The sequence below is a fragment of the Rattus norvegicus genome, chromosome 4, assembly GCF_036323735.1.
Source record: "Rattus norvegicus strain BN/NHsdMcwi chromosome 4, GRCr8, whole genome shotgun sequence".
In the NCBI taxonomy this organism is placed as follows: Eukaryota; Metazoa; Chordata; class Mammalia; order Rodentia; family Muridae; genus Rattus; species Rattus norvegicus.
In genome coordinates, this window is record NC_086022.1 from 119,410,537 (window position 1) to 119,431,013 (window position 20,477).

Genomic DNA, 20,477 nt, shown 5'->3' on the forward strand with positions numbered 1-20,477 from the left:
ACCAGAACACACATGGTAAATGAACTTCATGCATACATATATACACACACATGTAAATAAGTAATAAAAATACATTTTTAAATAAATAAAGCTAAAAACACAGACTGTCTTGTTCAGCATGTGCTTAATAAGCACGTTCTGCGTATATGAAAATGAATCGTCACATTCAATTTTCACATTCATAGGAAACGACATGCTTCTGAAGCTGCCCTGCAAAGAATTATTTCTTCAGTTTAATAATGCTGATTACTGGGGTTGGGGATTTAGCTCAGTGGTAGAGCGCTTGCCTGGGAAGCGCAAGGCCCTGGGTTCGGTCCCCAGCTCCGAAAAAAAGAACCAAAAAAAAAAAAAAAATAATAATGCTGATTACTTCTCAGCCTTTTGGTTAAGGTCAAGAGGCAACAGTAAGTGTCACACGAGGAAGTGGAGTCATACATTGTTGATGGGAGTGCCGCATGGAAAAACACTTTGAAAAGCAATATGATAGTTTCCCAAAAAGTTAAAACATTTATTTTCCACATTTGCTTTACAAGCTAGCCATCTTGTTCCCAAGGCCAACCTGGTCTACAAAACAAGTTCCAACATAGCCAGGGCTACATCGTGAAACCCTCTCTCAAAAACAGAAAGATAAAGAAGAAAGCATACATCCACACGAAGGACGTTCAGAGCAACTTTATTCATGATAGTCAAATGCTGGAAGAGGTCCAGACGTCCGCTAACAAGTCAATGGACAAACAGATTCTTGAGCATGTTTTCAATGGAACATTTCCCAGCACTAAGAGATGCCTGACTGACAGACACAGCAACACGGGTGAATGTCAAAGCACACACTAGAGGGAAGAGGTGGCTGTGGAACTCTATTAGCACCACAGTCTAGAAACACCATAACAAGAAGTTGATGGGAGCTGTCGTACTGGCTGATCTTGTGTGTTAACTTGACACAAGCTGGAGTTATCACAGAGAAAGGAACCTCCTTTGAGAAAATGCCTCCATGAGATCTAGCTGTAAGGCATTTTCTCAATTAGTGATCAAGGGTAGGAGGTGCCAATTGTGGGTGGTGCCATCCCTGGGCTGGTGGTCCTGGGTTCTATGAGAAAGCAGGCTGAGCAAGCCAGGGGAAGCAAGCCGGTAAGCAGCACCCTCCATGACCTCATCAGCTCCTGCCTCCAAGTTCCTGCCCTATGTGAGTTCCTGTCCTGACTTCCTTTGATGATGGACAGCAATGTGGAAGTGTAAGCTGAATAAACCCTTTCCCCCACAACTTGCATAGTGTTTTGTGCAGGAATAGGAACCCTGAGGAAGGCAGCTGGGGACAGAGAGGATTGGCTCCACGGGCATAAACCAGCTGCAAGAATGATACAAATGTCTCACACCCTGTGTGTATGGACACATTTGCATGTGCACACACATACCTGCAGCTGCATATGCCCATATGCCTGTGTGTGTGCACTGTGCACTGTGGAGGTCAGAGGTCAGCTAACACTGGGTGCCTTCCTTAATTACTCTATGCCTTTTTTTTTTTTGAGGGAGGGTATTTCAATGAACCTGGAGCTCATCGTGTGACTAGTCTGATTGAGCACCACAGTGATCCTCCTGCCTCCGCCTCCCCACCTTACTCAGGAAGGCTCCTGCACCTGGCTTTTTTTTAGTTCATGTGCGTATGGTTTTCCTGTGTGTACGGTTGTAGCACGTGTGCTACACGTGTGCACACAGAGGGTGGAGGACAACCACAGTGTCATCCTTGGGTTTGCCATCTGCCTCCTTTGAAACAGCATCTTCCACCGGCCTGGAGCTCACTGACTGGAAGACACTAGCCCACCAGTGAGGCCTAGGGCTCCTTTTGTCTCTGACTCCCCAGCACTGAGATTAGAAGTGTGGGCTCCTGCTCTTCACATGGGTGCTGGCGATTGAATTCCGATCCTCATGCTTGTGAGGCAAGCAATTTATCAACTGAGCCATCTCTCACATGATGGTGGTCATGAATATGTGGCTGAATATGTCTGTCAAAATTCACAGAACTGTACAGTTTTCGAGGCAAATAATGCCTTAACAAAGCAGACCCTAAAAGCTATGGACAAAGGTCACTTAAGGAGACCTAAACAAGGAGTATAATGAAAGGTTCCTTTTGCTCTGCTAACCACATCCAGACTGCTTGATCCCCACCCCCAACCCAATCACGACGGAGATCTAACCCAGGTCTCACACATGTAAGTGAGCACTGTGTGACTGAGCCCCACCTTGGGCCCTGTTTGAACTTTTATGCTGAGTAAACAATTTACATAATCGGTAACATTGACACTGAGGTTTCAATAATAGAAATGCTCTTTCTCTCAAAAGGCTACAGTGAGAGCCAATGGAATCGTGGGAGAAAGCTCACAGCAATTGTAGAGATGCCCTCTTGATTGGCTGAGCTAGACAAACACATGGATGTGTGACCTTTCTCTCACCTCAAACCTTCCTTAATTTCTTCACCTCCTCATCCCTTCTGATGACCCACACATTCCAAAGTGACAAGGAGGTACAAAGGCCTTTTTGCTGGCTGTAACTCACCTCAGTGACAAAGAGTGTTCGAGGATCGATGATGTCCAAGAAGTGCCTGAAGCGACCGTAGAAGGATGTCTGGGGAATCGAAGAGGAGAGGAGAGTCAGTCAGAGGCTGTACCTAAGCTCAGGATACTGGTGACCTCATGCATGGTCCCAGGATTCTCCATGTGGGTGATGGAGACCACTGAGACCTCAGTCCTCATCTCAGGGCTAGGAGCTTCCTAAAATCGACTCAGAGAGAACATCAAGATACATCATAACCTCTATGTGTGCCACCACACCTGTTAATCTCAGCACTCAGGGGGCAGAGGCAGGTGGATCTCTGTGAGCTGGAGGCCAGTCTGGTCTACAGAGTGAGTTTCAGGACATTCTGAGCTATGTAGAGGCCCTGTCTCAAAACAAACAAACAAACAAATAAACAAACAGAAAAGATACACCATGACTGTGCCGAAGAAATGACTCAACCATTAAGAGCACTTGCTGCTCTTGTAGAGGCCCTAAGTCTGGTTCCCAGAACCCACATCAGGTAGTTCACAACTCCTATAACTTAGTTCCAGGGAATCCAATGCCCTCTTCTGGCCTCTGTGGGCACCTGCATTTACACGTGGTGCACAGACAGAGAGACAGACAGACAGACAGACACACACACACACACACACACACACACACACACACACACACACACACCTTTAATAGTAATATATAATTCTTGAACCCTTCCTCCAGGTGTCGCCCATGTTTTCCCCTCCCTCTGTCCCACCCTCCTGAGATCTAGTCTAGGCACTTCAGCCCCTAGGTACATGGGCACCTTCCTTGCTCAGGAACTCGGAGAGAGAGCTTGCCCACCCTTCAAGGGGCCCCTCTCTGAGGTTCTGCTCTGCCTTCAGAGGGCAGCTCCCCACAGGCAGAGCCCAAGTATGGCAGCCTCAACTCACAGCCCAGACCCTCCTTCGACTCACTGCCCAGTTACCACAGTGAAGCACAGAACACCGGGCCAGCTCCCCTAGCCTTGCCCAGGAGTAGGGGCCCAGGAAAAGGAAGGCTTTGTGCTAAGCAGGCCACAGGCATTCAAGCACATTGAAAGGAAACCAAGCAACAGGGCTGCTGGGCCTTCTGCCTGAGGACAAAGCCAATAGGGCAAGATTGAGCTGGGAGAGAAAGAGAAAGTGCTGGCTAGAGGATGAAGGGGCAAGATGCAAACGGGGGGTTCATGCCTCACTGCACTCTGGGCTTGGCCCCAAAGTCCTCCCCAGAGTCCCAGATCTCTCCAAGTACCACCCTCTGCATGGTGAAGGAAACTGAAGGCCTGATCCCACTCATCCCCCTCCCTCACTGCTTACCAGGGCAGCACACGCTGCAGTCAACTCCTGCCCTTTCCCTTCCCAGTAAAGACCTCATGATTCCCCTGAGGCATCATAAGGTTCCCAGGCAAGCCAAACCTATTCTTCCAGCTTTTGCACACCAGTCATGCCTGCATGGGGCAGTCCCTCCACTCTGAAGCAGAGGCCAGATTAAGCCCCAGCACTTAATCCTAAAACAAATATGTTCTTTCCTAACTTCTTTAGCCAAGTGGCTGAAACTAGTCTCCACTTCACACACACACACACACACACACACACACACACATCTACTGTCCCAGCAAAACTTCATCCCCACTTTCAAGCAACAATTGCAATATAAAAAATTATTATGATTTCATAAAATCCATGCCATCAGCAAGAGACCAACTTAATAGGCAAAGAGACAGAGAAGGGATGGAGTGTGTGTGTGTGTGTGTGTGTGTGTGTGTGTGTGCGCGCTTGTGTTACCAGGGATTGAACCAGGGCATCATACATGCTAAGCAAGTATTCCTATCAACTCCACTACAGCCCCAAGATACGTGGACACTAAAAGATGAACAAAAAACCCACATGGCATCCAGTCCCTAAAAGAATCAGGGTTCTCCCCAAGAAACGGCTGGTTCCAGGGCTGGCACAGGGATAAAATAAAACTAATATACTGTGTGGTTTTAGAAAGGGGGAACTTGGGGCTATAAAGATGCCTCAGAGGTTAAGAGCACTTGGCGCTCCTGCAGAGAACCTGATTCGGTTCTCAGCACCCACACAGTGGCTCACAGCTCTCCATAGCTCCAGTTCCAGAGGATCTGACGGTGCATACATGCACGCGAGGAAACACCCATACACATAATAAAGAATGAGAAATACCATATCTATGTTAAATTTCCTGAGCATAGCGAGCATAGGAGTTATAGAGTCTGTGCTGAAGCATTATGGGTAAATGAATGTAACCTGCTCTCAAATCGCTGAGGTAAAAAGCACCTAAAAGCACAGGGTAGCAACAAAACCCGGCAAGCAGGGGCAGTTGTTTTATTTTCTTCCAGACTAAAGATGTCCTTAGTACTGGCATGTATATCTGCTATTTCCCAGGCTTTCTGGTCACCTCTAGACAATGGTGGCTGCAAGTGCCCCTTGCCCTCCAGGGACAAGAACTACAAGGTGACTTGAATAGACTATAGATGAGATGGGTGTGGCAAGCATAAATCTTTAATCCCAGCACTGGGGATCTGGGAAGAGGACAGATCTCTTTCAGTTTGAGGCTAGCCTGGTCTACATAAGAAGTCTTAGGCCAACCAGAGATACATAGAAAGACCCTGCCTCAAAAAATAAAAAGTAATATTTATAGTAATACATTTTTAATTATTTATTTTACTTTATACATATGAAGGCTTTGCCCGAGGTATGTGTGCCATGTGCATGCCTGTTGCCTGAGGCTAGAAGAGGGCATCTGATCCCCTGGAACTGGAGTCACAGACAGTTGTGAGCCACCATGTGGTACTGGGAACAGAACCCCAGGCCTTGACAAGAGCAACAGATGCTCTTAACTGCCTAACCGTCCCTCCAGACCCTGAGTAATACACTTGATAATAAACTTTCAGAGACTTGGGGCACTCAGATGCCCTCTCCCCTTCCTCTTTGGCTCCTGGTTTCTACTCACAGACAGACCTGAAACAAAACAAAGGCAGACTGATAACCAGCCAGTGGCCTCGAGGCTTCCTGAAGGTAATGTGGCTGGGTGCAGCTTCAAGGTGAAGGGAGGATTAGAAAGCATTCATGGGAGAAGAGGAGGAGCAGGGTAAGGTGAGGATCTTCAAGAGAATGGCTCAAGGGAAGTGACTCCTAGAAAATGTTGCAGATGGCTTACACCTTCTGACTCACCCTGAGGTGATCCTGTCCCAAACCTCCAAGTCTCTGCTTCTTTCTACCACAGCCACTGTTTGGGGGGAGCCCCAGTTAAAGCGTTTGTTCCGCAGACCTCTGCAAATGGCTACTGAGCCAGGCCTGGAGAAAAGGCACACTGTACGTGCCTAGCCGTTGCTCAGAGCCACCAATAACTGACTGCAGAGAAATAGACCAACGGAGAGCTAAGACTACCATGATCAGTGCTCAAAGAAGGTATCACAAAGTGCACCAGAGACACCCAGGTCTCTTCCTGACTCTTCCTGAGGTAAAGCAGAGATCATGTCCAGGAAGCTAGAGCCCAGAGGTGGCAGAGATCACCAAGCTCAGGGTAAAGGTCAGAAGGTGCTCCAGATGCTTAGATTCTCATCTGCCTGTTGAGCTACCTTCTGAAGACTGACTGTGTGCTCCACAGTGTGATAGCAATGCAAGGAAAGCCAAGTTTACTGACCACGAGGGACTGAGGAAGAATACTCAGGGGATGCCTAGTGTTTTAACTGAAATCTAAGGCTAATGGCCAGAGTAAGGAAAGCAAGAAGCACAATATTTTCATCAAAAAGAGAAAAAGTACATTGATCTGTTACATTTGAAATACGTAAAGGCCTTTCCAGATCCTTTCAGTAAGTGCTTAGAAATATAGGCTGGAAACTCACAAAAGGTGCCTGGGTCGGGATGCTAAGCGTATAGGGCCTGATAGCCCAAGATACCTAGGGGACTGCCCTTGAGTCTGGTAGTCAGTCTCACTGACTCACTCCGGCAGGGAGGCTGACTGCACCACAGGGGAACTGTAGGGTATCTGCCAGAAAAAGACAGAGTGTCTGCTAAAGGCCTGCTTTGGTCACTCATCAGCCACGCCCAGTAAAACCAGGTTGCCAGGACAAGAGTTGACCTAGGTCCAGACTGAGACAGGACATGGGGTCTTGTTTCCATGGAAACTACAAAGTTAAGATCAGTGTGCAGTGTTGGAACCAGAAACTCCTCGACACTAAATGCCGGGGTTGATTGTGAGGCAAAGTGGCATGAATCTGCCAATCGAAAGGTATAGAAAGGAGCTAGGGACACAGCTAGGCGGTAAGCGCTTGCCTAGCATGTATAAGAACTCCATTCCCAGTGCGGGGAGGTGGGAAAATCAGAATAGGTTTGATCTGAGGACCTAGCTTAGTGGTAGAGCTTACCTACCACAGGAGAGGAACCACAAATGAAAAATGTGCATGTTTCATACTTTTATATATACATATATACATATGTGTGTGTGTGTGTATTTATGTGCTTGCATGAATTTGTATGCACCACATGTGTGCAGATTATCAAGGAGGCCAGAGGGTGTCAGGTGCCTTAGAACTGGAGCTAAATGTGGTTGTAAAGCTGCCTGTGAGTTCTGGAACCGAAGCTGGGGCCTCCGCAAGAGCAGAGAGCTTTGCAGAGAGCACTTTTAACTGCTGAGCCACCTCCCCAGCCCTGAGTTTCAGTCTTGCACACAGCCCTGCAACAGCAAACTTCCGACCATCATAATCTTAGAGTTTCTAGGGGATGGGGAGATGGATCAGAAGTTAGGACATCTGCCTTCAAGCATGTATGCCAGGTACATGTGGCGGTCCACTTGTAACGACAACCTGGTAAAGCAGAGATCAGAGACCCCAAAGCAAGCTGGCTAGCAAGAGTAAGCAGATAGCAAGTTCTGGGTTCGATGGAGATCCTGCCTCAATGAGTACCATGAAAGAATGATGGGGATGATGGGGAATGATTCTCGACATCAACCTCAGGCCATGTACACATGTGTATGCACACCAACATACATGCAGAAACATACATACATGCAAACCACAGAGAGAGGGGAGAGAGAGAGAGAGAGAGAGAGAGAGAGAGAGAGAGAGAGAGAGAGAGAGAGAATATGAATGAATATGGGGGAAGGAGGAGCAGAACAAAGTAGCTTCGGTACTTAACTGCTGGTGTGGGTTCTTATAAGAAACAGTGTTTCGGGGGCTGAGGATTTAGCTCAGTGGTAGAGCCCTTACCTAGGAATCTCAAGGCCCTGGGTTCGGTCCCCAGCTCCGAAAAAAAGAACCAAAAAAAAAAAAAAAAAAAAAAAAAAAAAGAAACAGTGTTTCCCCAGCTCCGAAAAAAAGAAGCAAAAAAAAAAAAAAAAAGAAACAGTGTTTCGAAGTTAAAAAAACATTCTTTCCTTGCTGAAAAACTATTTCATCGGTGTCTGTTCCTTTCCGCCTGTTGAATAGTACACAGTTTTTATTTTCTTGATCTGATTTCATTTTACCTTCTCAGTACTTTAAAATGTATAGTCACCTGCCCCTCCCCCACCCCCATTCAGCCCCATCTTTGCTTAATCACACAGTGCATTTTTTTTTTTTCTCTCTCTTTCCCTTTTTCTTTACTGGAAGAATGAGTCAACGAAATGATTCCTTCCCTTTCCCTTCACAAGCTAGGTGAGTCAGCTCACTGTGGGTAGTACCCCTCCCCCTAGCAACCCCAAACTGACCCCTTCCCAGGTACTGCCCAGCAAAGCCAGAGAAGACTTTCTAATCCCAGACCCAGCCTCGAAATCATCCGTCTTTGAGAATTATTTGCACAGGATCAAACTAGTGAGCATTCGGCACAACTCTTCACTGAGTCTGTGAGCAGCCTGGCCGGACATCCTCACTGCATCAGCACCATATGTCATCACCTGGGACTTCCCAGGCAGGCCACATCTCCCGGATGCTGATCCATTGGTCCGGGGTGGGCTTCAGACACCAGTATCTCCTTAGTTACCTATGGGGTGGGGGAGGCTGGAGAGATGGCTCAGAGGTTGGGAGAGAATCCTGCTCTTGCAGAGAACCTAAGTTCAGTTCCTAGTATCCACACTGGGTGGCTCAAAACCACCATTAACTCAAGATCCAGGGGATCTGATGCCCTTTTCTGGCCCTTTGGGGCCTATATACTCATATGTACATGCTCAGGTAAAATTTTAAGAAAATACCGGGGTTGGGGATTTAGCTCAGCGGTAGAGCGCTTGCCTAGCAAGCACAAGGCCCTGGGTTCGGTCCCCAGCTCCGAAAAAAAGAAAAAAGAAAAAAAAGAAAAAAAAAAAGAAAAAAGAAAATACCTGCCCAGTGTTCTGGGGAGCTGTTGGGTCTCCTCCATAGCACAAACCCCAAAGGCTATTTTGGCAACACTCAGTTTGTGCAAAATAAACAATTAAAAGACAGAAGACCTGGCTAAGTGACTAGGATTCTAGGTGTTTATTACAAGCAAGTTATCTGAGAAATGGGCTCACATCAAAGTTGAGAGGTTGATGTGGGCTGAATTGTGTCTCCCTTAATCCCACAGGCAGACTGGGCCTGCTCAGGCCATCAGTTCAGGTCCATCTTGGAGACCGGCACACATACAATGCACTCTGACCCCAGCCATCTGATCAGGTAAGTGAGATTTCTGAAGGAGCAAGAACACTAAAGAAGCCTGGCAGTGGTGGCTCATCCCTTAATCCCAGCACTTGGGAGGCGGAGGAGGGCAGATCTCTGAGTTCAAGGCCAGCCTGGTCTACAGAGTGAGTTCCAGAACATCTAGGGCTACAAAGAGAGACCCTGTCTCAAAAACAAACAAACAAGCAATCCTCTAAAGACCTGAATAAACCAGGCGGGAGAGATAACTCAGTGATCAGAGCACTGGCCATTCTTCCAGAGAGGGCATGGGTTTGATGCCCAGCACACACATGGCAAATCACAACTGTCTGGAACTCTAGTTTCTAGGGCTCTGATGTCCTCTTCTGGCCTCCATGGCTAGGCACACAGACACATGGTGCACAGACATCCACGTAAGCATCTGCTCACATTCAGAAAGATGAATAATTAAAAGACAAGGGGGAAGGTAAACAAGCAAACAACGGTGACTCTGCACAGATGGAAAGACAAACAGGAAGAGGCCCGTGTGTGGTTTCCTGTTTTGGGGCCTCAACTTGCCAAATTAGTATCTGAGTCTGAAGGGAAGAAAAGAATGGAGGGCGGAGGGTAGGATGTGAAGGAAATGAGGGGGAACACTGTGGAAGGAGACTGACCAGAGGAAGAATGGAGTCTCACAGATGGGGTGGGACGCTATGATGTGCTGTCTTCTGAACACACGGCTGTTCCACTCATGAGCACACGGCAGCTGTGAGTACCTGGGACCAAGCCAGTCAACAACCCAGAGTGGACGGAGGAGGGGCTCCTGAGGCCTCACCCTTAGCAAGGAGCTCCTGCCAACTGAGGTCAGCCACCGCTCCTCCCCCTCCTACCCAACCCTGAGGAGTCATCCATTTGTGCTGTGTACAGATCTAGTGTGGCAACATTACGGCTCTGCCCAAGCTGCTGCCCCTGCCTAGGCTCTGGAAGCCTCAGAGTGAACCGTGGTGGACTTGCACCTCAGTTTGTCTTTGGGGCCTTAGGAACAGGGGTAGGCTCGTTCCCATCTCTCAAAGAAAAGGAATTTTAGCAATAGTGGGACAGACAGGGAGTGCGATTCAAACAAACCAACAACTTCAAATGGCAGGTGACAGTGAGGGAAGTGCCAAATGAGTCATTATTTAATGGTAAGAAACAATCAGTGGTTAAAGCATTGTTGCTCTTACAGAGGCCCCAAGTTTGATTCCTAGCACCCCCACATGGTGGTTCATAACCATCCATAATCCCAGTTCCAGGGGATCTGACAACCTCTTCTGACCTCCAAAGGCACCAGGCACACACGTGGTACATAGACATGCACGAAAGCAAACACTCATACACATAAAATAAAATTTTTAAAAATCTCTTTAAAAAGAAAGAAAGAAACTAAAGAGATAACCTAGTAGTTCGAAGCATTTGCTGATCTTCTGCGGGACCTGAGTTCTGTTCCCAGCAGGAAAGTCAGGCAGCTCACAATGGTCTGTAGCTCTGGCTCTAATGGACACTGGCACACATGTGAACATATACACACACGAATAAATAATAAACTTTGAAGATAAGAATAAGGAGAGGGGCATTCCAGATGGCGCATGCCTGTAACCCCAGTACTGGGAGGCAAAGGCCAGGAGGACCAAGAGCTCATTCTCAGTCACATAGCAAGTTCAAGGCCAGCCTGGTCTACAAAGCGAGTTCCAGGATAGCTACTCAAAGAAAACTGTCTCAAAAAATAAATTAATTAATTAAATCAAGAATTAAATAAATAAGAGGCAGCAAGCTAATGTGGTTTGGGGGATGTTGCATTCACATTAATACTAATTTTAATTTTTTTAAAGATTTAATGTCTAAGAGAAAGGGGAAGGGTATGTGCAGGTGAGTGCAGAGGCCTCTGGAGGCCAGAAGAGGGCATGGCATCAAGTTTCCAAGAGCTGCTGCTGTAGGCAGTCCCCTGATGTGGGTGCGATCTGAACTCAGGTCCTCGGGAAGAGTATTTGTATGTCTGCCTTATCTGCTGAGTATCTTTCCAGCCTCCGGGTTTGAAAGCCCTGCAATAAGCTGCAGTGTGGAGGCCATATCACTTCTGAAGCATGCTCCCCTCAAAGCTTGCAGCTCTGTCTGTCCATGGGGAATGCACTAGACACACCGCAACTGAAGATGTGCTACAAAATATCCCACCCTTCTTCCCAACACTGTCAAGGTCAAAGAGTGAAGAGAATGAGAAACTCAAAGACCAACGGAGTCAGAAAAAGACGTGCCGTGCAAAAGCAACCTACAACATTAGAAATGAAAGAGACATTGACATAAAAATAAATACAGTTCAGCCTGAAGTGTACTGATTTTTATCTGTTTATTTTTTATTATTCACACATTAAATACATTTTTGGTTTTTATTTTTATCTACTGTCACATTTTTTTACTTTGCCTGGTAGTGGTGGTGCACACCGTTAATGCCAGTGCTTAGAAGGCAGGGCGAGTTCCAGGACAACCAAGGCTACACAGAGAAACCCTACTCCAAAGAAAAAAATTTCTTTTAAACTTTTATGTGTATGAATTTTTCCCCGGCTATATGTGTGTGCACATGGGTGTGTGTGCGCATATCTGTGCACTGTGGCTGGTGGAGGTCAGAAGATGGTACCAAATTGCCTGGCACTGGAGCCAGATAGTTGTCAGCCACCAGGTAGATACTGGGACTCAAACCTTGGTTGTCTATGGAACCCCACCTCTTCTTTTGATGAAACACGTAGCTCTGGTTGGTCTGGAACTTGCTCTGTAGACCAGGCTGGCCACAAGTTCTCAGAGATCCACCTGCCTCCACCTCTCAATTGCTGGGATTAAAGATGTGCACCACCTCATCCACCTACTTATTTATTTTAAATTTTTGTGTGCCACAGATGTGTGGGTGCCCATAGGGGCCAGAAGATGGTGTCAGATCCCCTGGAGTGGAAGTCACCGGCCATGTGAGCCACCCACTTAACATGGGTCCTGGGAACTGAATTCTTGCCAAGCAAGAGCTCTTACTGCTGCGCCATCTCTCCAGCCACCAATTTTAGTTTCTTATTTTTGACAAATGTCCATTGGCCCCATGAGATATTAAAGGACCCTGTGTGAGAGTTGTGCAGGGATTCTTTAACTTTTTAAAGTTTGTAAAACAAACCAGGCTGGGTGTGGCACCTGAGGAATTTACAGCTGAAGTTGTCCTCTGGCCTCCACACACAGGAGTACACAAATCACACACGCACACACACACACACACACACACACACACACACGCGCGCACGCGCGCGTGCGCGCATACGATACGTGCATGCACGCACGTACTCACATCATGCACTAATCCTTAGTTTTAGATATACCCACCTGGCAAAGCAGCATTGAATGATGAGCAGTCAGGGGTTAGAAGATGAAAGGCTCTAATTTGGGGGTTGAAAACCTCTAGAATAAGGAACACTGACATAAAGAGATCTCTCCTGGATCTTTAGTACTTCTTTCCTACCCACAGGGCCGTGTGCTGCTGCCTCATTGGACCTTCTGGTTTGCTTTAGAAAGCCAGAAAACATTTAACTCAGCATCCAGGTGGTGGTGGCGCACCTTTAATCCCAGCACTCGGGAAGCAGAGGCAGGTGGATCTTGGCATTCGAGGCCAGCCTGGTCTACAAAGTGATACCTTGATACAGAGATGCCCTGTCTAAAAAAAAAAAAAAAGGAAAAAAAAAAGAAAAAAGAAAAAGTTGACAGTGAATAAATAAGCTTGGACTCTGGAACTAGGCTGCCTGGGAAGTCACTGAATCTGTCTGTGCACTGCAACTTTATTACCTGAAAACTAGAGGTCATTGTACCAGTCACAAAGGACCGTAAAATTTTCATAAGCCAATTTCATAATTTCATAAGCCAAGAAGGGGTAGGCCACCATAAACATCTTATGGAGAGAAAAGCAGCCATAGACAAAACCCAACCCATCACCCTCTCCCTGTCCTCTGATCCTGCTCAGTTGCTGCCCCTCCCCCTGCCCTCCTTTATAGAGAGACCTTTGATCAGGGAAGGGAGGAAGGGCTTCCAGAGCCAAGCGAGACCTCAGTTCCCAATCCTACAAAACGCACTAGGACTAGGGCTGTAGCTCAATTGGTAGCCTGTTTGCCTAGCATGCACAAAGCCTTGGGTTTGGTCGCCAGCACCCCATAAAAGTGGGTGTGGTTAGAACACCTGTAATCCCTGCACTTCAGAAGTGGAGGCAAGAGGGCCAGAATTTCAGGGTCATTTGTAACTACATAGGAAGCTTGAGGCCAACAGAATCTTCCTGTAGCCCTGGGGGTGGAGGTGGAGCTCTAGGAATGGATGATGGTTTATGACCCACTGTCCACAGACATCTGCTAGGCCAGTGCAGTCCACTATCAGCAGTCATTAGATACCTACTGTGTGCCAAACACTGAGAACAGGACCCAGGATCCAGATGAAGATAACTGGGCCCAGGTAAGGGATGTGGCAGCTTCACTGATTAGGACTTGCTTAGCATGTGCAAAGCTGGATTCTATCTCCAGCACTACATAAATGTCACCGATACACACGCCTAGAGGTGGAGACAGGAGGGTCAGATATTCAAAGTCATCCTTGGCTACATGGAGAATTTTGAGACCAGCCTCTGAAGGAACCTGTCTACTCAGAAGTATGTTGCAAACTATTGCCTTTAGAATTTCCCCTTAAAGAGTGGGAACAATGTTGCCATCCTCCAAAATTCCTGAGGAACAATTTAAATGAAATCTGGCCAATTGCCACAATCAAAGGCTTGTAACTCAATTTCATTCAGTTTCACAAACCCCACTGGAGGGCCCCACTCATTCACAAAGCTCTGTGACATACCTCACCCATCCAGACCTTATGCTAGTGTGATAACCTAACCTAACAACAGCATGACGAGGTAGGCACAGTCGCTGATCCCACAGACTATATGATCAAAGGGGGAAACATATGGCAATAAAGAAGCCAAGGGCATGAAGATCCTTTGAGGAAATGATATTTGTGGATAATATAGGGATGAGGGGGAGCGCAAAAAGAGTTGAGAGCAGGAGGCAAGAGATATTATGTTCCAGTGGGTGGCTCAGGGGTGGGAGGGAAAGGATAGGTCTGGGGGTTAAAAACAGCCAGAATGGTGGAGAGAAAGGGGCAAGTGGGGAGTCACATGTCAAGGAGTGGGCCCTGCAAAACTTTGGGTCCCTTCAGATGCAAGGTCTATGTCTCAAAAGTAGAGGAAGCCACTGCAGGCTGTTTAGGGATACTTCGAGTATGGGAATCACCTGATCAGACCTGCATTGCTGGGTCTCTGCCATAGAGGAAAGAGAAGAGTTGGAAGAGGGCCAGAGCAGGACTGGAAACCCAGGAACCTGTCGGAGGTTCCCACATTAGCCAAAGAATAAATGGTGTGGATTGGCTTAGCCTTGTAGAGGGCGGCTATGAGAGCTGTGGGGGAGAAGAGATCACAGCCTCTGGCTGGACTCAGAGGCCTGGGAATTACAGAGGAGAAACTAGGCTTATGACTCTAGTTCTTGGGTGGCAGGCTGAGCTGTTTGCAGAGGGAGGAGCAGGTGTGGAAGAAACAGAAGTTCTCAGCATGGGTGAATCAGACCTGCTCAGCAGCCTTATTAAAGCCACTAGGCTGCCAGCAGTGGAAGCCTCAGCAGAGGCTACTGCATACTCCACAGATATGAACAGCTGCAGGAACTAAATCTCCCCAAATACACTCCACAAGAGTGAAAGCCCAGAGCAGAAAGCCAACACAAGGTACTCAGTAAATGTTGGGTAGATGGATGATGACCCAAGCACTATCCAGATACCAGACACCAGACCTGGGAGAAAGAATCCCTTACTCAGGTCGTGTTATTAAAAGCCCAATTGCCTCGGGGTAAGATTAACCCCTTTTACCAGGAAAAGGACCAAGGGAATACTTTAAAAAAGTAATCTGCATCTGCAAGGTTACCACTTGGGGTACAGAGGGGAGTTTGGCGTTCTGATAGGACCACTGGGGTAGTGGTTCCAAAGACAGCAAGTGCTTCCTAGTCGGGAGTGCAGGCTTACTTAAAGATGAGTAGAACGGGTGGGGGGGGGGACAAATAAAGGTTCACTCAAGGTTAGACACAAGCACCCCTGACAGCGTCTCAGTAGGTGGCAGTTTTCACTAGCTGGGACATTAAATCTCTCCAGATTCTTCCATGCTGAGACAGTCTATTTTTAAAAGAAACCAAGTCCCATTTAAAAACTCTAGGGATGTAGTTTCAGAAAGCTCAGCTCGACGAAGTCGTGGGGGGGGGGGGGCACACACGACTGAATTCGAACCCATTCTCGCCTCTACGCCCAGCCACATCCCATCTTTGTAGTAGCGTTTCCTTTCTTCCTTCAAAGTTTTCTCTAACGCATCTGCTGCCCCCACTCCTGGCAAGCCCAGGGTCACTTTAGCTTTGGAGTCAGAGGGTCTGCGGTGTTGTAACTAAGCCCCCCAGGCTCCTGGCTCACAGACCTGGACCTGCGGTTCCAAGGCCGAGTTAGTGATACTCTGCGAGGTTTTGGGGTTTGTGTGGTACCCCAGGCGAGGTTAATCATAGTCATGGTGCACCCTGAGGAGCCCAAGCCTAAGGTATGGATGGGGGCCAGAGCTGAGCAGCGCGTGTAGGACTGGGGCGCGCTTGGGACCCTTGGGAGGAGCGCGGCAGCTCCGGAGAATGACACAGCGTTTCCCCGCACCCGGCTCTCCCCGCGTTGTCCCAGCCGCATCCCCGCAGAGCGCACTAGCTGGCCCGCTGGTCTCATCACTGAAGCCCCGGCCCCGGGATAGAGATCAGGTCGCTATACCGGTGCACGCGGTCCCATCCTAGGGCACACGCAGCACCTTGCTGGAGGTTGAGAAGCCAGAGCATGACCGTGGGGCGTGACCAGGGAGTTTTGCCCCGAGACTGTCCCGCAGCTCATAAGGAAGGTCAGTTCCACTCGGGGAGAAGTTGAGAAGCGTACGGGCCATACCACCGGCCCATGCTGCACAAGACTGGAACTTTGCGCCTAGGGCGCATTTGCCAGAGTGACCCTTCAGAACCGCTCGGACCCGGGACCGCGACCCGCGTGGCCAATCACCGCGCGACTCGGACGGGGGCTGTGCCATGGCACGGGCATCCGCGGAGTGACTGTGTCACCCGCCAATAGGAAACAAGAGAGGGAGACCTCGCCCATCCGGTTGCCCAATAGGAAAGGAGCGGCTTCAGCCAAGGTCCCCACACTAGCTGCAGGCTCTGGTGGCCGTGGGTTGGAGACCCTCGGGCTGAAGTGACTTTGCAAGAGATTTGGCTCGGTGCCCTCCCCTGTGTCTCCCTCCCACCCGCAGGCCGATGCCTGAGTCTCACCTGCTGGAAGCGGGGCTTGCCCAGCTGGAAAGGGGGAGCATCGGAGGAGGCATTCGAGGCACTGGCCGCCGCGGACGCCGCCGAGGCTGTGGTCGCTGTATCCGCCATGGTCACTGACGCCCGCAATCTCCAGCCCTTTTAAAATGTCCCTCCTCGGCCCCCGCCACAGTTGCCTCTCCCGATTGGCCGTGAGCAACCGCAGCGAACCGGGCGCGCAGGGCCTTCTGGGGAGTGTAGTTTTCCTCTGCTCCGAGCCTGACAACCCCAAACTGCGGAGAGTTGCACCCACGCAGACCTGGTCTCGTTTCCCACCGCCAAAGCAGCAGGCGTCCGCGGTCCTGGGAATGTATGCAAATGCATGTGCGGGTGTACATGCAAACCTGAGTCTTAGGACAAGGAACCCCTACAAACGCGGGCACGACCCGGGATCAGACAAGCAAGGACTCCAGGCAGAGTGGGGTTAATTCGGACGGCCTTCAGCAAGGAGTCGCACTGCGGGATTTTCCTACAGTTTCTTCTATCAAAACCCTGCCTCCAGCCATTCCGCCACTCTCTGAAACGAGCCATGCTCAAGCTACTGTGACCCTTTTACAGTCTATTCATTTTTATCGCGGCCTGAGGCGGTTCTTTTTCTAAGTTCCTCATAAATGTTCATCGATTCAGTCATCATACTACCATAAAGATCCGCTTCCGGATTCTGTACCACGCGGAACTCTCTTTTGCCTCGTTGCATGTAGCTCAGGCTAGCCTGGAACTATGTAGCACAGGCTGGCCTCAAACTTGTGATCCTTTTTCCTCTGCCTTCCAAATTCCAGGATTACAGATGCCAGCTAGCAGACAAACTATGGACTTAAATATATTTGTTTCCTACTGTGTGGGGAGGGGGCGGTGGCTCACATAAATAAATCTTCAGTTCAGATTTAGTGTGAAGAGAGCTTACACTAGGCACTCAAATGTATTGGATGAGTTAAATATCCAGAGCTTAAGCATCCTGAGACCCTACTTCTTTTGGCCTAAGCAGGTTCTCTCCAAGACTAATTACCAAGGACTAGCAACAGGGGTGCACCAGGAGCTGCAGAGAGCACCAGGGTAATAAACACACACCCCCTGCAGAATGGCACCCAATGGCAACTGCAGCCCCAGCTCAGTGATGTGGTTATGAGCCACACTGGGCATGAAGGGTGGGGAGATGTTGGTTTCACTGAGGACATAACTCCTTGGCTCTAGGGAAGCCTCTGTCTCCTGATGAGATTCAGAGGTAACTTGGGGTTGTCCTCTTGTCCTTCTAAACATTGCATGAGCCATTGGTGGCCCAAGTGCTTATCCACTCGCTGATAGCTGAGCCATATGGAACAGGACTCACAGATGGACCTAAGAACAGGTCTTATTTTTGCTTTGTATCTTGCCTTTCCTTACTGAACTCAGTAGCTTCAGAACTGAAATCACAGACCGTGCCCTTTCTCCACACTTCCCTACTAGCCCCAGCACTCACTATGCCAGTGACCTGTGCCTGGTGAACACATGCACCCTAGACACACCAGGCCCTAAGGCAGTGCTGCCTGTGATCTCAGGGCAGTAGCGCTCTGTCACCTAAGACCCACACTGCCCTCTCCCACAGGCAGTCTCCTTCACCCGCTCATTTCAAGACAGAAACACACCAAGCTGGCTGTGGTACACGAACCTTTTATTCTTCATAAAGTCCTCAAAACATGAAGAACAAGCTCTTTATAGACAGCAGTTTCAACTAGGAAGACAAAAGGCAGGGCAGAGCTGTGCCTGCTCACTGCCTGTCTGGCTGCACTCTGCAGTGTGTGGTAAGGAGCAGACACATGAGCAAAACCCTGGCCTCAGTTCAGGACTCCTCTGGGAGACACCCCTACCCTGGCCATGTAAGGAAGCCAAACAGCAGGAATGGATGAAAGACAAAAGACAGGGCTGGGACCAATTAAAGCCCAGAGGAATTCCTAGCAGAGGGACTCAATTCCTCAAGAGACACCTCCAACACCCATGACTGCCTCCACCCCAATATTCTGGGAACTGGTGATGACTTTCCTCTTCTCTGAGTTGACCTATAGTTGGTAACTGTGCTGTGGTGGACCCCATTGTGGAGTTCATCTGCTCCATGCTGGCAGAAGACTGACGTCATCCACAGAGACTATTCTGAGGTGTTCTGGGTTAAGAGATACTGGAAAGAAGTTACTACCTCTCCACTGGGCCAAGAGCATCTTCTGTCAGCATTTCACCTGCTTCACTCATACCACATACCACATGCACAGCCACCAAGGACCCCCAGATGTCATGGGGAAAACGGTTGTATTCACAAGCAAACTAGAAACTGGACCACAGGGCAGATACTTGACTTTAAAATGCACTTCAGCCAAGCCAGGCAAGGCAGGGGTGAGCAGGATTGGTGAGCAGGAGGGCTGTACAGCAGGGACAGAGCAGCTGGAAAGCCACAAGGCCTTTTCCTAAGTACAGGTGTCTCCTAAGGCAGAGGGAAGCCTCCTACTTTCAGACAAGCCCACTGGCCCAGCACAACTGGGACCCAACGCCAGGCACAATAAGGTGCTGGATAGCCCTGGACCTACTGTGCATTAGATTTTATCCTGGGATGCTCCAAATAAGGGTCAGGGGAGGAGCAGAAAGTAGGAGGGAGGCTTAGGAGGTGGCAGCAGATTGGCCAGAGCCTTAGCTGAGGTACTTCTCAGGGTAGCAAAAAAGCCTGGTCCACATCCCCCTTTCAGGACCCTAACAGCCATTTCCATGTGCTCAATAGGGAGGAGACACCATGACCAGAGAGACATGTACATCCAGGGGCTCTTGTCCTCACCCATAAAAGGCACATTTTGATTGGTTCCACACGTTCTGAGTCTGCAGCAGCACAGTTTTGGCATGACACGTGGTAACAACAGGCACAGAAGCCTGGTCCACAAAACATGAGCAGCAGCCTGAAACCCCAACCCAGAGGGAGGGTCTCATGTTAGGGAGGTAGGGAGGACCTCAGGAGCAAGGAGGCCTTCTCCCTGTGCCTAGCCCCACCTCCGGCCGCTACTGGGACATGGAGTGGAAGGGTCTGAAGAGGGGCAGGGCAGCTGAAGAACACACAGGCAAATACCACCATCACCGTCACCACCACCATCACCCTGCTTAGATGTTCCACACACAGCTCTAGACAGAGAGGCAAAACTAAAACACATAGGCTCCTTGCTCTCAAGTACAGACACAAGGCTGAGGAGTAGGTGCCCTGGCTGTCTACAATGCACAGACCAGCAAGCAGCTTAGTCCCCACCCGTGTCCCAGTTGATCCTGGGAGGCCCTCCGGGTGTCTGAGGGAAATGGAGATGCAGAGCCGGCCAAGAGAAGAAACAACTAACGTCATGGGGTGACTGTCTGTGCTGTCAACAGTGTTGCCCCAGATACTAGCGCTCACCCCAGAACCCATGGAACTCCTGCTCCATCTTGACCGCTAACAACCTTGTTCCAATTCTCTGGGGGAGAAAATGGGCAGGTAAGAGGGGGTTTAAAGGCCCCCTTCCAGCAGCAGAGCAGAGGCAGGACAGGGAGGGGAGCAGAGAGTGACCATGAGAGCAGGCTCGCCCTACTCTCGGTGAGAGCAGTCAGTGGAGGGCATTACACAGGTCCTCACCATCCCTCCAGGGATGGAGTGAAGGGTCACTTGGAGGGACCCGGGGAGATCTGCAGCAGTGTGGGTGAGGTCTCCATGATCCGCACCAGCAGCCGGTCAATGTAGCTCTCCAGTTCCTGCACATGCTCGTCCCGCTGGCTCAGCTCACGCTCGCGCTGCAGGAGCAGGCCAATGAGCTCATCATGAGTCAGGTGATAGTACTTGGCTGACTGGTCCAGCACAGCAGAATCCTATGGCCAGATAGGATGGAACTAAGAAGGGAGGC

At 49.2% G+C, this 20,477-nt stretch overlaps 2 protein-coding genes across 12 annotated transcripts in view; both read right to left on the minus strand.

Moving 5' to 3' along the window:
* Sfxn5 (sideroflexin 5) overlaps nt 1–16,995 on the minus strand; it is a 119,840-nt gene extending 102,845 nt beyond the window's left edge. For 8 of the 9 annotated variants that reach the window (XR_005503169.2, XM_063285637.1, XM_063285639.1 and 5 more), the window contains exons 1-2: nt 16,567–16,995; nt 2,551–2,619 (exon numbers count right to left, since the gene is read on the minus strand). Coding sequence is in view for 8 of the 9 variants with exons in the window: in XM_063285639.1 (XP_063141709.1) it covers nt 2,551–2,619; nt 16,567–16,674 (177 nt within the window). In the remaining variant the exon portion in view is untranslated. 9 annotated transcript variants of the gene reach the window in all.
* A 1,234-nt stretch (nt 16,996–18,229) lies between these two features.
* Nucleotides 18,230–20,477, minus strand: part of Rab11fip5 (RAB11 family interacting protein 5) — a 37,512-nt gene continuing 35,264 nt past the window's right edge. For 2 of the 3 annotated variants that reach the window (XM_039108722.2, XM_039108723.2), the window contains exon 6: nt 18,234–20,442. In XM_039108722.2, the coding sequence (XP_038964650.1) occupies nt 20,239–20,442 (204 nt within the window). In that variant the 3' untranslated portion in view covers nt 18,234–20,238. Of the gene's footprint in view, nt 20,443–20,477 lie in introns of all 3 variants that reach the window. The other variant, NM_001399548.1, reaches the window with a different exon arrangement.